At 40.5% G+C, this 17,566-nt stretch overlaps 1 protein-coding gene across 3 annotated transcripts in view; it reads left to right on the top strand.

Moving 5' to 3' along the window:
• The window catches only part of dock8 (dedicator of cytokinesis 8), a 53,058-nt gene extending 37,517 nt beyond the window's left edge, over window positions 1-15,541 (top strand). For all 3 annotated transcript variants that reach the window (XM_041936205.1, XM_041936204.1, XM_041936206.1), the window contains 13 exons: window positions 374-526; window positions 3,146-3,304; window positions 3,411-3,511; window positions 4,695-4,887; window positions 5,501-5,644; window positions 6,288-6,419; window positions 6,809-6,943; window positions 7,423-7,512; window positions 8,487-8,723; window positions 8,835-8,978; window positions 10,106-10,212; window positions 12,743-12,913; window positions 13,709-15,541. In XM_041936205.1, the coding sequence (XP_041792139.1) occupies window positions 374-526; window positions 3,146-3,304; window positions 3,411-3,511; window positions 4,695-4,887; window positions 5,501-5,644; window positions 6,288-6,419; window positions 6,809-6,943; window positions 7,423-7,512; window positions 8,487-8,723; window positions 8,835-8,978; window positions 10,106-10,212; window positions 12,743-12,913; window positions 13,709-13,760 (1,818 nt within the window). In that variant the 3' untranslated portion in view covers window positions 13,761-15,541. The remainder of the gene's footprint in view (window positions 1-373; window positions 527-3,145; window positions 3,305-3,410; window positions 3,512-4,694; window positions 4,888-5,500; window positions 5,645-6,287; window positions 6,420-6,808; window positions 6,944-7,422; window positions 7,513-8,486; window positions 8,724-8,834; window positions 8,979-10,105; window positions 10,213-12,742; window positions 12,914-13,708) is intronic.
• Window positions 15,542-17,566: the final 2,025 nt, after the last annotated feature.

Below are 17,566 nucleotides of genomic sequence, written 5' to 3'. Positions count from 1 at the left end.
GGTTAGACAAGTAGTGGTTATGGTTATGGTATGTCTCCAGGAACTGAATGTAATTCTATGTTATGTCTCCAAAAGTGATGGAAACATGAGTGTGTGTGTGTGAGTGTGTGTTTGGTTGCACTTAGTGATAATTTAGGAGGAGGTGTGTGGGTGGGTGTGTATACACAAACACTATCTGTGTCTAAATTAAATGTTCCTATTTGCTTGTGGGGGTGGCAAACTGCTGATACAAGCCTGAATTATTTGTGTATCTTTGTGTGTGTGTGTGTGTGTGTGTGTGTGTGTGTGTGTGTGTGTGTGTGTGTCTCCGTGTCTGTGTATATCACCATGTGTGTCTGGTTTCATTTGTCCGGTTTTGTGTGTTTGTGTGTAGTTTGGGGACCTGTTGTTTGAGGAGGAGGCGGAGCAGTGTGCAGACCTGTGCCAGAAGGTGCTTCAGTACTGCAGCAGCCCTGTTGATGAGAACAGGAGCCAGGCCTGTGCCACCCTCTACCTCATCATGAGATACAGCTACAGCAATGCCAGTGTAAGCACACACACACATCTAAACACCCACACAAAGAAAATGTCAGGCGAGTGTTAACCTTTCTGTCAGATAAAACCTTATCCAGCATCTAAGATTGCAGAATAAATTGCATTTATGTCAGATTAAATTTAATCTAAGTGCACATGAGAGAACTGCTTATGATGCACGTAGAAGCGGGGCATCGCACACATCCTATCTTATCCTCTCCACTTTTCCTCTCCTGCTCAGCTTTAATGTCTTTTCCATGTCTATTTTGAGCGTGCCGCAGAAAGTTTCTGCTGAAGGATGTGTCTCTGAGTAGAGAGCAGAGAGATATGTCACTGTCTGCCTCCCCATGTTCCTACCCCTCTTTAACTAATGACAGCCAGACCTCTGTGCGCGTGTGTGTGTGTGTCAGCACATATGTGTAAATGTGTAAGTGTATGTGCCTCAAGGGCTGGGGGAGAGAGAGAGAATGTGGAAGGGGCGGAAAGGAGGAAATCATGATAGAGATAGAGGAGTGTGTTTGCCAGAGGTAAAGCAGTGATGGAGGGAAATAAAAAGATTGAAAAGAGACAGATCTGAAGGAAGGGAGGCTTTGGATACAGTATCTTCTTTCATTTTCTCTGCTCGTTCGATAACTGCTTATGCAGTCGATATTTCCTGTGTTTACAGTCTGTACACTTTAATGAAAGTCAGACACCAGCCTGTGGAGCACACTGACACACACACACACAGTCACAGTATCTCTAGTTTAAAGAGCGTATTTCCCATCTGCGTGTCCCAGCATATGTTTGTTTATATGGTGTATACAGAGGGAGCTGTGATCTGAATTAGCGTAGCAGCCGTATGACTCATTCACACAGAACTTACTCTCTACCTCTTCCTTTGTTTATGTTGTCATCCCTTCATCTGCCCTCGTCTTGCTCTCCGTCTGTCACACACACTCTTTCCCTCTCTCCGTCATTTACTTTCATTTTAGACTGCTGTAATAAAAAGAGAAAATACCAGGCTGCATTTCCAGAAATGGAACAAATCACTGAGAAGCAGATACCTGCGGTTAAAACTTGTCCAGTTATGAGAAGGTTGAAAAGACAGCTGGAGGAAAACGGGGCAGATGAGAAAGAGGAGAGAGAAAGACGAAGAGGGTTATGTGTTGACTTAAGCTATCATTTAGGCTACTTTTCAGTGCACACACACATGTACACACTGAGTTAGAGGGCAGTGATGGGTGGTTAGGCTCTGGCTCCATGCTCAGTTGAACAGAATGGGGCCGTAGAGATGATCCATGGGTGATTATGTCTCTGCTAATGGGAGATCATTTCCCGCTTAGCTGGTCATGCTGGAGATAGATGGGACTTCACACATTCACGAGCACACTCTGTCTCTCTCTCTCACACACACACACCCTCACTGCAGAGGATGGAGGGGTGTTTGTCAGGCCTGTTATCTTGGACAGGTAGTGTGAAGGATGGAGAGACAAGGAAAGGGAGGGGACAAGGGACAAAGATTGAGGACAGGAAAAAGCATAAACAGCTTACCAATATTTTTCTTTTACAATTGTATAGTAACATATCTGTTGCAGCTTTCTTATTCTGTGTGCTACCAAATAGCGATAGAATAGCTGAAATGAGCATGGCATGAACAAAATGTTTGCAATGAGTTATGTTTTCATTGCATGTTAGAAGATCCTCTATACATCCAACAATTGATGATTTTCGATTTATATGTGTTTTTCTAGTTTATTTAGATTTTGTATTACCTCTGTTGAGAACTTAAAGGTCAGATAAAGAATGGTTGAATTCCCAGAAAGGAGTCTAAAATTTTTTTATTTTCTATAATATCAGTGAAATTCAGAGAAAATACATGCATGCTTAATTGATCCATACAATTACCCATGCATATGTGTTTGTCTCCAATTGTGTGCATACAGACATTAGCATAACAGATTTGACTCATCACACAACATAACTCTTCTGTTTAATTCCCATACACAGCTATTTTTTTATTCCATATATTATAATAGCTTTTGTTCAGATTTATTGATGTTTTTTCAAAATAGATGATTATTTGTAATGATATATTTATTAATTTTAAGAGGACAATAACAAAAAGGATTAGTAGTAACCGCAGTAGTAGCAGTTGTAGTGGTAGAGGGAACAGCAAAAGCATTATTTGTATCTTGAATCTGTTGCCTTCACCAGTGGTATATTAGACCATAAGAATGAAAATTAAATTATATAATGTATATTATAGGACGTTTTAAGACTAATGTGGTACTTAGTAACTGACAAACAAACATACATAAAGAGCCTCTTTTGTTGAAGTTAATACATGCCTTAACCATTATTGGAGGTTATATGGTAACAAGGAATTTAGAGGCAAAATGTAGTCAAATTGAGCCAGAAAAAGGATTGTTCATGTCTTTTTTAAACTAGTGAGCTGTGCCAAGCCATTGAATATATTACATTTTCTTTCTTTAGGTTGCATGAAATGCATCAAAAGGAAAAAAATGTTAAAATTTTCAGAGAAATCCATTATCACATGAAATTCAGCATTCTGCACTTTGTCTTATTGTGCGATAAACACTGCAAAATGTTAAACAGTGACATTCACTGTGGTGTCCTCTGTCTTCGTCAGAACTTCTCAAGAGTGAAGATGCAGGTCACCATGTCTCTGGCCTCGCTGGTGGGCAAGTCATCAGACTTTCAGGAGGAATACTTGCGACGCTCACTGCGCACCATCCTGGCCTACGCAGAGGAGGACACCGACATGCAGAACACTCAGCTGCCCTCACAGGTATACAATAATGCACACCGTCGCATGCACACGACTTCTGTGCTACGCTGCCGATGCTGATCATATTGTAGCCTCATACATGTCTCTTGTGTCTTTTCAATTTCAGGTGGATGAGCTGCTGAGAAACCTCAACAGTATTTTGTCAGACACAGTGAAGATGAGGGAGTTCCAGGAAGATCCTGAGATGCTCATGGACCTCATGTACAGGTGAGAAACAGAAAGCATCACCAGTCAAAGGCTGTCTCCTTGTCTCTGTGTTCAGTGTCTGTCTGTAAATATCTCTGTGTCTTCTCTCTCTCGCTCTCTCATCACCCTGTGGCTTCTCTCTATGTTGCGCTGCTGTTTCCTATTTCTCTGTGGTCTGGGCTGTTTTGCTTCTATTTGGTGCCCTCACTATGGTAACCATGTGGTAGCAGTTTAGTCCTCTGATCTGGCTTTGTGTATATGCAAATGCAAACGGTGTGTGTGTGTGTGTATGAGTGTGTGCGAGAACACGAAGGGGGAAACACTGAGACAAAGAGAGCATACATGTGCTGTATGTTGATTTAGGCACTTTACCTCCACATGCTCTAATGTCACCTACATGTGTCATTTATCATGCACCTTTGTTCATGTTTGGGTTTTGGTCCCAGTCAGCTGGTGAGTATTTGGCAGCTGCACAGAATGACCCGTTAGCTTTACACCCATACCTAGACTCACCCCACCTCCAAGCTCCCAAACACACAGGTCATTGATGCACAAGACATGTGGTCTCCAGATGCCTGAATTCATTTGTAAGTATAGTATAGTGACTCACCTGCTTTATAAACAAATTCATTCAGAGTGTTTTAGATTTATTCCCATGTTGTTACGCTAATGATTATTCATGCATTCCAGGAACAGGAAAACATTTTCCATATTTTTTCTTGCTCATAAAAACACTAATCGACCCAAATACTTTCATTGCTGCTACACTCAAGCACACATTTTGTTTTTAGATTTTCAATCTCTATATGTATTGTGTTCTACAGAATGCCATACACAACCATTATAAATGCCAAAAGGGGCTGAAAAAAAACATTACATTTGTAATACTTTAAGAACTGTTAAGAATATCAAAAAGCTGAGCAAAAGCTGAGTAGTTCAAATTCTTCTGCCAGAATATATTGGCATAAATGTAGTCACTAAATACATCATGGCTGCAGCACTTGCACTAATAACTAATACAATTTTTGAAAAGTCAGATATCCATATTTGTATCTTTTCTGATTTGGTGGATGTTAGTCTCTTGTTCGTGTTGTATTTATTGTCTTAAAACTGGTTCCAAGTCCAAGTCCATTACCTGGTTAAATAAATGAGATAGAAAAGAATAAAATTAACAACAATATCCTCCCTCATCTCCCCTCCTCAGGATAGCGAAGGGCTACCAGACGTCTCCTGACCTCCGTCTGACCTGGCTGCAGAACATGGCGGAGAAACACAACAACAGGAAGTGTTACACTGAGTCTGCTATGTGTCTGGTGCACGCTGCTGCCCTTGTGGCCGAGTATCTCAGCATGCTAGAGGATCACAAGTACCTGCCTGTTGGCAGCGTCACCTTCCAGGTAGAGAACACAAATACAGACACAAATTAGCAAGGAGCTAATAGTAGACGCGTGTTCAGACTGAAAACAGGAAAAATTACAAACTCACAAAATAAGCATTCATCACTTGTTTGTCGTGACACTTGGTTGTTTTGTTGAACAGAGGCAGACGCTCCCCTGCACAACACACCACATCACACATCTCCCAAAGGAATATTTCCAAATTTGGTTGTGTGTGTCCAGAGGGGGGAGCTGTGCACTCATAACGTCAACATATAAATATGGTCCCCTGGTAGCACTGCTTAACACAGCGCCTTTGAAGTTGAAGGGGGGAAAAAGGCAAATGTGTTCCTGTGGGAACATGTGAACAGACTGTTTCCCTGAACTGAAAGCAAACAGTTACAACAGTAACTATGAAGATGCTGTTATCGATGAGCTGTGTCACACACAGAACCTCTGAGGCGCTTTGGTACAGGACACTCTTACCTGCAGGAGTCAGCAGGTCATTGATCGAATGCTCATCAAATTAGTTCCATTTCCCACTGTAGGACATCTCCTTTTAAAGTCAGCCATGTGACTGATTATTTGATTAAGAAGGCTAATTGATTGATTACCTGGCTGTTTGTCTCCTCAGAACATCTCCCCCAATGTGCTGGAGGAGTCTGCAGTGTCGGATGACATCCTGTCCCCGGATGAGGACGGGGTGTGTTCAGGACGCTACTTCACTGAGAGCGGCCTGGTGGGATTGCTCGAGCAGGCTGCTGAGCTCTTCAGCAATGTGAGACAATGAAGCTGCACTGATTTGACATTTATATTCAGTGTTCACCTAGAAACCTTTAGCTGTGTCCCAAATTCATACTACATTTTACTACTTCTAATTTTTAATCAAGTTTTCTCTGTTATGTTCACACTGGAAAATAGGAAAAATAAGTATATGCAAAAAAGTGAAACAAAAAAAACAAGATTTTTTTAGTGAGCTGCTAGAATAGACACTATTATTTGTTTCTCAATTAAAGCTAATTGTAGAAGACAGTCAAGCAGCTCAAACATGCCATTCGTACAGTCACAGTTTGGTTACCTGACGTATTGCCTCATTTCCTGCTGGTATGTTATAGTAGACTACAACTCTGATTCAAAACAAGTTGGGACGCTGTGTAAAACGTACTTAAAAACAGAATGCAATCATTTGTCCCCCTTAAACTCCTTTTAATGCAGTAACTATCAAGTTAATAGTTAACACTACACTGTGCAGTATGGAATTGGGGTACAGCAGATGTTTGCACATGTTTCGGTCATGGTTGATATTAGGGCGGTCATGCCACAGAACATCTGGTTTTATGTTTTTCGTGTTAAATGCAAGTATTCCCTCTTTATATACTGTATGCGGTCATGCTAACCCGCAGCGATGGCTGTCTCATCAGGGTGGTCTCTACGAGGCAGTGAACGAGGTCTACAAGATCATCATACCAATCCTAGAGGCTCACAGAGATTTCAGAAAGCTGGCATCCACTCATGACAAGCTACAGAGAGCCTTTGATAACATCATTCAGAAGGTAATAACAGTATGGCACTGGAGGGGTTGGTTTATTCGATTAAGATTAAAGTAGAAATAGGAAACGCAGTAGCAGCTCATGTAGATCTTTATCAGAATGGAAAAACTGAATTTCGTTATTCAGTATTTCTTAAGTACGTAGAACCTGTTCCTTTAAAATGACTTTGGATAACTAAGATCCTTGAAAAAGGCAATTAACATTATAGTTGTGCTCAGTAATATATTTTTTCAAATTCTTTACAGGCGTATCAGATTTTTAAACTAAACTCCTCAAAGTGCTCTTCATAATAAAGACCCCATAAAAGGCTATTAATATAATGAGAAAGAATATGTTACCAATGTCAGACTGATTAGAAACTAATGTAAAATCCTCTCCTTCGTTCCCCCCAGGGCCATAAAAGGATGTTTGGAACCTATTTCCGGGTTGGTTTTTATGGGGCCAAGTTCGGCGACCTGGACGAACGGGAATTCATTTACAAGGAGCCAGGGATCACACATCTGCCTGAGATATCACACAGGCTGGAGGTACGAGAGAGAGGAGAGGGTGTGCGTGCGCACTGATATGCATGTTGTGAATTAATGTGTGATTGAGGTGGAGTGAAAGGGGAAGATGGTGACTGGCTGGACTGGTGGAATCTGATAATGACTGAGAGACTTTGAGTGAACAGAATGACTGAGGGCAAGACTTACAATCATCCATCTGCTTTGAGTGAGTTTTTTAGAGAGCTTGGAAAACTTGGAATTCATTTACATGCTTAAAAGGAGAAATAATGTCATTTAGAACAATACAACGTCAACCTCACTCTTCAATCAAATAAGTCAGTGAGTCAGTTGCAAAATGAAATTTAAATTATTTCATGCTTTCAAGAGTTCTTTTAATATTTTATTCTTACACGAATAGCCTTGAATGGCAATGAAATCTGAATTCTATTTGCATAAAAAGCACAATCGACTGTATTATGAACAACCCTGTATACTAGCTACACAATTTCCCCCACTCACAGAACTTCTACAGTCAGTGTTTTGGAGATGAAACTTTGGTGATGATCAAGGATTCTACACCAGTGAACAGAAAACAACTCAATCCCAACAAGGTAGGTGATTATTAAAAGATATTAATGATCCTGCTGCTTGAATTTAAAGTTTGCATTGCTAAAAACTAATGTCATGTTACTAAGAACATAGGAAATAGTCAATATTGGTTACTTTTAGTAAAACCCCAAATTTGAAAAAAAGTTGCTGTGTAAAAATGATATACAATGTAAAACAAAACAATGCAATAATTTGTAAATGAACTGTGTTTACCGACATCAGTTTTATGAAGTGTTCCTGAGCCCATGTAGTAACATCCTCTATACAATCATGTGTTCACAAAGTGCTGAACCTCGTTCCATCCTCGCTTGTGAACGACTGAGCCTTTCGAGGATGCTCCTTTTTCATACCCAATACCCAAACAGGTGTTTTTGGAGCATTTCACAACTTTCCCAGTCTTTTGTTGCTCCTGTCCCAACTTGTTTGAAACATGTTGCTGCGTCAAATTCAGAATAATCATATATTTAGAAAAATCAATGAAGTTGATGAGGTAGAATATCAAATATATTGTCTTTGTACTGTTGGAGTATAAGTGAAACAGGATTAGCAATTATCACATTCTGTTTTATTTATGTTTTACACAGCGTCCCAACTTTTTTGGGGTTGTAAACACAAAACCAAACTACTGTATTAAGTATGTATAGTAAAATATTGTATAGTATTGTAAATAGTGAGTATAGTATATAGTATACAGTAGGCATGAAGCAAAAATATGGATTGTGATATTATGGATAGCAAAAATGTGTGTATAATATGTAAAGTTAGAGCTTGAAGCAGGCACAAAACATGCTAAGAAATTGTATTCATGTTAACAAGCAGAAAATATTAAGACATGTCATGTAACCATTATCTTATATACGGGTACAGTGTGTAGACATCATATATCGAACATACAGATTTAAATGTATGCAGAAACAAACATCTGTAAAACAACTATTTCTGTCAGTAAACTGTAAACTCCACCACTCCTCTCCAGGCATATATCCAGATCACTTACGTGGAGCCCTTCTTTGACGACTATGAGATGAAAGACCGTATGACAAACTTTGAGAAGAACTTCAACCTGCGGCGCTTCATGTACACCACGCCCTTCACCAAGAGCGGACGGCCGCGGGGTGAACTCAACGAGCAGTACAAGAGGAAGACCATCCTCACCACCATGCATGCCTTCCCCTACGTCAAGACTCGCATCAACGTCATCCAGAAAGAGGAGGTAAGTAAAATAAAAGAACATGTAGCCTCTTTTAAGATGGTTTCTCCACATTTGGCGCTTGATGATTGCGACAATAATAATAATTTATGCATTCCCCTTTTTGGTTTGCAGTTTGACCTGACTCCGATTGAGGTGGCCATAGAGGACATGCAGAAGAAGACTAGAGAGCTAGCAGTTGCCACACATAGAGAACAGCCTGATGCTAAGATGTTGCAGATGCTGCTTCAAGGCTCTGTGGGAGCAACAGTTAACCAGGTAAGAGCATTGTGGATTATATCTGTGTACGAAGGCACTGCTTCTACTTTACACTAATGTCTGCTCCTATTATAGCTGAAATGATCTCTTACTTCGTGCCTAACCAAATGATGTCAGTTCTCTCTAAATGATTGCTCTTTGTATCACATACAGCCCCTTTGTCCCCCTGAGTGTTCCTTCTTAATGTGCAAGGGAAAATAAACCCGAATAATTTACCTCTATTTATCTTATCACATTTACAGTTTCCATTGTAGTCACAGAGTGCAGGTGGGAGACATGACAGTGATCACACATCAAAGCCTTCACCCCATCCATAACCCTAATCCTTCCTTTGCTTTTCCCCTGATTTAGTTAAAACGTCAATTCATGGCCCCTCTTCCTTTCATGTCTCTGCTGCACGGCGTGCTGAACCGGAGGTCTCTTTGATCTGATAGCTTCCAGGTCCTGCCAGCATGGTGAATGTTGGAGTAATGATGAAGCTAGCTACAGCGTCTGCGCTCCCTCCCCCTATGCTTTATCTTCCAGCGTCTAATCTGACAGGTCCTTTGCTCCAACCTGATGGTTGTATACATAACGCTAATGCTCAGCAGCTCCGTAAACATATAACTCTTGACTGTAATCAGCACAGGAGGCTGGGTTTCAGCGTGTGGGTCCGCAGCTCAGACCGAGGACTGAGGCCCAATGTGTTTCTGATGCTAATCAGAGCTGTTTAACTGTGCCTGTCGTGATACAGGCGCTGTGCGAGCGTGCTGTGGTTTTATGATGAATATAAGTTAGGATAACAAGATCTCATACTGGGCAAATGGGAGCCAAATGGTGGGTGTATGCAGGGTTAGTGGTGACATTAGCCATGCAGGAGGCTAATCATGGCTCCTTCTCTGATCTGATATCTTTCTCATGTTCTAGTTCAGCATCTCGGCCCTTAGCTGCCATTAAGCATTCAGTTAGGAAGTCATTTCCCCCTGTCTGAATGAGGGACATTCTCATCCTCCTTTGTTCATACACTCTCAAACGCTTCCTCTCTTTCCTTCCTCTGCTCTGTTTTTGCTTTCTCTTTCTTTGTCTCTCTAACTCTGTCTCCTTGTTTTTGTCCCTTTCCTCCTCTATCCACTCCCCCTCCATTGTAGGGCCCATTGGAGGTGGCGCAGGTCTTCCTGAATGAGATCCCAGCGGACCCGAAGCTCTTCCGTCACCACAATAAACTGCGCCTGTGTTTCAAAGAGTTTATAATGAGGTAAGATGCGATCAAAGAAACACCACCTAGTGACTACGCAGTCGGCACCAAAGTCATGCAAAAAATGAGTAAAAACACCACAGAAATCCAGAAAAACATGAACTTTCATGGTGAGCTGTAAACTTAAACTAGTTCACCAACTATTTTACTTGAATTTGCATTTCTGCTTCTTTTTATTGCTCCCAATGGCTGGCGCTGGCTCAGAAGGTGGAAGTATAGAACAATACTTCAAAGAGATTTCTAAGTAGAAAATTCAGTATCTTTGTGAGACTTGACTTAGAAGGAGTGAAAGTCTCCAGGATGCTGTATGTAGACACCATACTTGTGTCAGTGTAGGAAGATAAAAGAGCGCCGTCGACAACTGTGACTGATGGAGACTGATATCCTGCTGTTTAAGCAGAGTGTCTGTCAAGATGCAGAGATGGAAGTGATGATCTCCTCCAAATTGCATACCACATGATAGTTAAAGAAACCAAACAGGTACAGTAAGAGGAATGTGAATAATGTAACTCCCTGTGATGGAGGGTATTTTCTAATTTCCCATATGACAGGGGAAGATATTTTTCCTCATAATGTCACTAAGCACTTTTTCTTCCTGAATTGCAAAGGTGTATCGTTCCCAAGAGTTTCATTATATTTTGGATGTTCAGAGCATAATTTAGGGGGCGTGAGGATTTGCTGATTTTGTGCAGAAGACGCGTGTCATTGGCGCAGGCATGTGAGTGCGCATGTGCGCGTGTGTGTGTTTGTATGTGTGTGCTCTCATCTCGTGGGCATGTGCTGCTTGCCTCCAAAAGGTGGTTTTCATTTTCTAACCCTCATGTCACATTCCAACTGCCTTGATTGCTACAAGCAGGTTGGCAAATATTTACTGTAATTTCAGAAAGGTTTATTTCCTATCCTAAATCCAGGCAAGCTGGCACCGGACCTTTTGTGTGCCAATCTTCTTGACAGTGACGTCCTGAAAAAATCCACTCAAGAAAACACTGTTTTCTAAGTGGGTCAGCTTTTTCCCCACTGACTGAAATCTCCGCCGACACATAGTTTGTCTCCCTCAGACATCAGGCCTCACACCCACCACAACTTGTCATCTGCTGTGCAACGCATTACTGTAAATACTGCTTTTTAACTGCTCAGTCATTAAGTGTGAACAGATGCAGTGTAATGGGCAGGGTAGGTCAACGATAGGCCTGCATCAACAACATCTTTCACAACAGCAAGAATATTCTTTCAATACTTTTACATTACATTGCATACTTTTTACCTCAGAAAAGCGGCTATTAAGAAATTCTGTTTGGTTGTTAAATCACAATTTGTGAAAAACCAGAAAGCTAACAGAAGTTGTTTAGAGCTGTAAGAAATGTTTTTGTTGTTCAGGTATAAAATAGCATAAAGGACACCAAAGGAAAAAAAAACTAGTGTCATTACTATGCAGCAATCAACTTGTCTTTAAGAAAGTACTTCACTGTATTGAAGTCAAGAAGAAAATCCTCTTCTTCTCTCTTGAAAATCAAAGGCAGTTTATTTGTTCTGCAAAATCGAGCTCAAAAGCTAATGTGTGCTTGCATTTCTAAAATGTATTGTTTTACAGATTAAGGCTCAAAGGGAGGAATGTTTGGACCGGTTGTTTTCTTGATTGACGTTTTGCTGCTGTCTCGTCCCACTTCCCCTTTGCCCTTAATTTGGATTATCTACCTCCAGTAAATGACAAATACGTGCATATTTTTCACTGAAGAAAGCTTATTTAGTCAATTTTAAAATACCATACTCATCAGTAGAATTCATTTTTATAAATTCAAAGCAATCAGATAGAGAGCTACATAGTAGATGTTTTTATGGCTCGGCTTTTAATCTGAACTGTCCTTAATGCTCTTTGCCCTCAGTATGTACTGTATACCGCTACACGACATTGCAGTTTCCATATTACTCTCATTAAAAGCTAAGAGATAAACTCTGACATGTGTTAGCAATCACCCCAGTCTCTCTGATTTCCTGCAGTCTGCTCTGTATGTTGGCCATTATACATGCCATGGTAGAAGACTGCGGGGAGACCCCATACCTGCTTTCTGCTCTTAGCTCAGCTCAGATCTTGTGGCGCTCTCCTTTACCATAAGGCATTTTCCTTTTTATTTGTTAGTCAGTTGTGATTTGGAGTTTTACCTCTGCTGGTCCTTCTAACTGTGTTTCAAAACAATGTTGAGGGTCATTCACAGTTTAGCTCACATTTAGCTAAAGATCTAATGGGCATATAGGAGTTCCTTACAGTCAAGTACATTGTTAGCTCATTTAGACTTCTTGCATTCAAAGGAGTCCAATTTATGTCAAGTGGTTAGAGGATGTTAGCATGAAACAATGCAATGAATTTGTGAAGGCTTGAGGGTATTCTGCGGATTACTGCAAGACTGGTTTGCATAGAGTCATTGCTGAAGGTGTTCCTGAGTTTGAGGCTATTGCATTAAAAAAGCATTTAAATCTCATGCACATTTAAGAACATGCATAATAAAACCCTGCTCTATGCTCTGTCCTGTAGGTGCGGTGAGGCCGTTGAGAAGAATAAGCACCTGATCACATCGGACCAGAAAGAGTACCAACAGGAGCTGAAGAAGAACTACAATCGCTTGAGAGAGAGCCTGAGGCCCATGCTGGAGAGGAAAATTCCCGAGCTCTATAAACCCATCATCAGGCCTCGGCTGGAGAACAGGTAAACGGGGCCACCAAGTCAAGCAGCCAATACCACTTTGACGAGAGACGTATCATTGATCTTTTCATCACTCCGTATGATTGCTGAGCCCAAAGGAAAGGCAGAACAAATGGAATTGAGCAGAGATCCATTCACAATGTCCGTGTCACCTCTACAAATATTGATAGCTAAGCCAGAGCCACAGTACACAGATTGAGCGTTTAACCAATTCCATGGCCAGATTGCACTATTACTAAAGGCTGATTGTGCTGAAGTGCTTTTCTGAGCAACTTTAAATATCCTGATGCATCTTGTAGCGATGCTGAGGAATGAGCATGTATTTCAAAGGGATACTGGTCCCCTCTGGAATGTGAAGAGAGTTTGAGGACTAATATTAACACCAGCAAAACAATCCATTTAACATTAGTAAAATCAAAAAAAAAAAATATAGGCCCGTTGTTACTGGATTTTTGAGGTCAGTGTCAATATTGATATTTAAAGTTTAAGATATCTGATAACAATATATCAACACAAACTGTTATATACACATGAATCTAAATAAGCATACCGGTAATCCAAATTGCAATAACCTTAATATCTAGTACTGAAAGCTTGGAGAGGTATCACAGTCAGTAAACAGTGAGCAATTGATATGAAAATTCCTGTTTTTGTACCTTGCTCATGGAAACATTTACCTTACATCTCTACTCCCACCTGCCCTGACTGTTACTCCTCCTCCTCCTCATCGTCATTTCTCGTCTTTCCTCTCTGTCTTCTCCCCCTCTTCCCTCATCCACTGTCCTCTCCCTCTCGCAGGGATTCCTTCAAACGTCTAAGTTTCCGCAGAGCTCAGGAGGAAAACTCCTGAGATGCCACGGCTCGTCTGAGAGAGAGCGACAGAGGGCTACAGAGAGGAAGGGGAGGCTGTCACACAGCCGACAGAGGAAAAGAGAAGATGAGATGAAAGGGGAGAAAAACAAGGAAAGGAACTGCTGGTGATACCCTTGCACTCCCCTGCACTGGAGTAGTACATTGTGTCCACAATGGAGGACTCACCGTTTCTCAACAGCCCAGCAGTGTTCTATTAAAGCCTGCTGCATGTCCACTTTTATGATTTCATGGTTGTTCGTTACAGGAGGCAAAAGGAGAGTGAGCACATAGAATTAGAGAGGTGGCGATTTCAAGCAAAGTGTAGCTTTTGGAGCATTTCACTGTAAGATCTTCAGATGCTTTGGCTCTGTTGATTTCCTTTTTTTTTGTTGTTGTTTAGATAACTGCGAGTCCTAATAATGCTGCAAACATTTCCTCTTGGTTGGTATAGAAGCAGACGGAAGTCCCTTTCTGGCCTACAGGGCCTGTATGTGTGCCGATAATGCTTGTGTCCTGTGTGTATTCATATATAAATGTGTGAATAGCTGTGTGTTTATTTGTATAATGTTTGGAGTAGGAGATTTTGGTGCCAAACTGAAGTCACTTTGTACATGGTGATGATAAACGATTCTGCTATGTGCTAAAGGGCCTTTGAAATTCCACTCTGGGCGTCTGTGCCTGACATGTGCCAGTGTTTGGATGGATTTGTGCACTGGAAAAATAGACACAATTCCCTGTTAACTCTTCAGGTCATTCTTGTCTTATTATGTTGGACATACAGCACCTGGCCATGTAGCTAATAGAGGAGTTAAACTTATTTAGAGTTATCTGATGTAATTTCACAGGAGGCAAACAGATTTATCAGAGTCTCTGAATTACACGTGGCTGAATCCACATTTTGTATATAGCATCACGTCAGATAGTTACAGAGATGTTTACAAAGGTATGATAAACTATTTTGCTTTTTATTTTATGGAAATGTATTTTTAGATGAATAGAAGCAATAATGATGTTAATTGGAAATATTATTCAGTAGGCACGATTCAGTGACTAAGTGTACTGTAACAATCTCAGTGTATGTTCCAGCAGTTTCCGTACCTGTTTGTAAATAGACCACTTCCTATGATACACACAGTGCCAAATTTAATTCCTTATTTACTTAGGAACTGAGATAGACTACTTCACTAGAAATGCAATATTTTAAAAAGTCTCTCCACACAGCTGTGCTTTGCAGTGTGAACAGTGTTTACTGCATATTTCAGAATACATTCCAGAGGAGAAATTTACTGCTGCTTTGCAGTACCAAATAGTGACAACCTGATTTTATTTGACATCCATGAAACAGCTCATTTCATTGGTGTTATGTTGCAGCTCATACTGTATTTCAGTAATGTAAATGTGCTCAGTGTTTCGAAAGTGGGTATACATTTTTATGTACATTATTAATACTCACTTGTATATTTTTCACTTCGTTTCCAGGTACATCTCTTATTTATGAACTGTTGAATGTTTTTTAAAAATGGCTAAATAAGATTAAAAAAAGCTACAGTGGGTGTATTAATCATGAGATTTAAAATGTATACCTATTCTTGAAACATGCAGTATATTGCAGAAAGTTGGTGTTATAAGATATATTGGTGGCATTCCACCACTTGAGACTGCATTTATGTTTCTTTATCAGTTACGCCTTATGTTCATACTTGTGTTTTATTAAATATGGAATTTTAACGTGTCATGCATACAATGCTTTTGAAGCACCTGAATAAAACTTAATATATGCACGTTTGTCACCTTTGTGTGTAGTGACTATTGTTAAACTTTGACTTTCAATCGGTTGAAACTGAAAAGGCCTTTAGAAAATCATTATTATTATTATTATTTTGTTATTACAGAACCATATCACTGGCAAGTAATTAATATTTGCAAACCTAGATTTAATTTTCATGTCATCAATATGCCATACCTTCACTCTTACTTCTGATTTCAAATTTTAGTCACATTTTAGGGATACAGTTTTCTAAAATAGTACTGTTAACTATTTTATTTTAAACTATACCAACTAATTACTTTTTAATTAATTAATTAATAAAATGCATCTCGTGAACATCTACTGAGAGTTTTTTCCCTCCATAAATCTTAAATAAACCGAATACATACTACGAACTACAGAGCAAGTTTAAAAGGCGGGAAGAGCCTGAGGGAAAAACTACAATCTGCTGCTGTCGCGTCGGTATGACGACATCGCTGCGCGACGTCGACATGCCGGATACAGGTCAGTTTTCAATTTCATTCACAACAAACGACTCCTTGTGATTCCCTGTGCGTTTTGTGGGCAGTTAGTCTTTGACGTGTTGTTTAATACACCGTGAGCTACTGAGAAGCTTGTTTATTTCCGGTGGCACAGCTGCTGTAGTTTCGGACGTTGAGTTTTGAATGGCAGACTAAAACTAGTGGTGTGAAGTTAGCCGAACTCTCTCGTGGCGAACTCGCAGCTAGCTTCAGACCGCCTTTACATTTAAAGCGTGAGCGTTAATTCAAAACGATATCTTCTTTAATGAGTCACCACATGTTACTCCGCACATGACCAAAATACCTTTATGTATGTGTGTCAGGGTGCTTAATCATGACTCCATGGTAGCATGTCTACTTTTGCTCTTTAGTCTGTAGATTAATAAAACAGAAAAAAAAGATGAAGGCTAACCATTGAATGAATTGGAACAGCAACGTTGCCTTCTTTCTGGTCTAACTTTAGCATGCATAAAAGGCAAGCTCTTACCTGTTTTGCCTGTAAGGACACTGAATGCGTCCTGACCTGTCACAGTTTAAACGTTTGAAGTTTATCACCCAGGTCCTGCCAAGCAGTGGTATGATGATGATGTCGGAAGAACTCCGCTGATACAAGCTTGAGTTGAAGAGACCTTTATTAACAAGCGGTATCAGATCAGATGCCGGCCATACGAGAGAGCTTCAGGGTCAGATCAGACTCTGCCCTTAACATACAGACAACACAATATATAGCATGACTGTTTATCTAACTCCACCCATACCTTTCCCTAGCTTACAGACCAGATCATGCTCTGGGCATTGTCCCACTGAGGAATGTTCTCCTTTGTGACAATCTATGTCGACATCTAAAGTTAATAGTCCTAATAGCCCCCTAAACATTACTACCTCTGGTTTATCTTTTCTTTATCTGACCCTACGTGGCCTCTCATACCACAACTAAAAATGGTCTCCATCCCAGACATCAGTTTACCCCTGAACATGCTTGATCCGACCATATACCTCACGTTCACAAGGATCTTTCTGTAAACTTAAGAACATTTTACCTATTTAATCTTTATATTTACTCCCCTAAGCCCATTGCAACCCATTTGAAAACTCCTGGAGCCACTCTTGTTATTCAGTTCCATAGTAACTGTATGAAGAAATGCAGTCAACGCAGTCACAACTATACTCACGTCAGGAGCATAGTTAGCACCATAGTGGTCGTACAGGTGAGAGGTTGATACTTTTAGCCAGCCTTTAACATTAATGGGTGATATTACAGCTTGTTTGCTTGTAGTTTTATGAATATGCTCCTGCGCTGAATAACCTCTGAGGATTTCCTGCTTTAAATGGTAATTGCACCTCTGTCCTGCCAAGCCTGCTACATGCCCCAAGCAGGCTAAATGGAAGGATTGTGACAGCAAAAACTCTCATATACTGCAGGAGAGCTTTAATATAGGCTGCTGCAGACAGTTAGCTGTTCCTGGTGCTGGGCTGAGGTGTTTTGCTATTACTGCCTCCTTGACACAGATCAAA

Source organism: Chelmon rostratus, chromosome 5 (genome assembly GCF_017976325.1).
Source record: "Chelmon rostratus isolate fCheRos1 chromosome 5, fCheRos1.pri, whole genome shotgun sequence".
Classification (NCBI taxonomy): domain Eukaryota; kingdom Metazoa; phylum Chordata; class Actinopteri; order Chaetodontiformes; family Chaetodontidae; genus Chelmon; species Chelmon rostratus.
The sequence above is the reverse complement of the archived record's forward strand: the minus strand, read 5'-3'. Positions and strand labels throughout refer to the sequence as shown.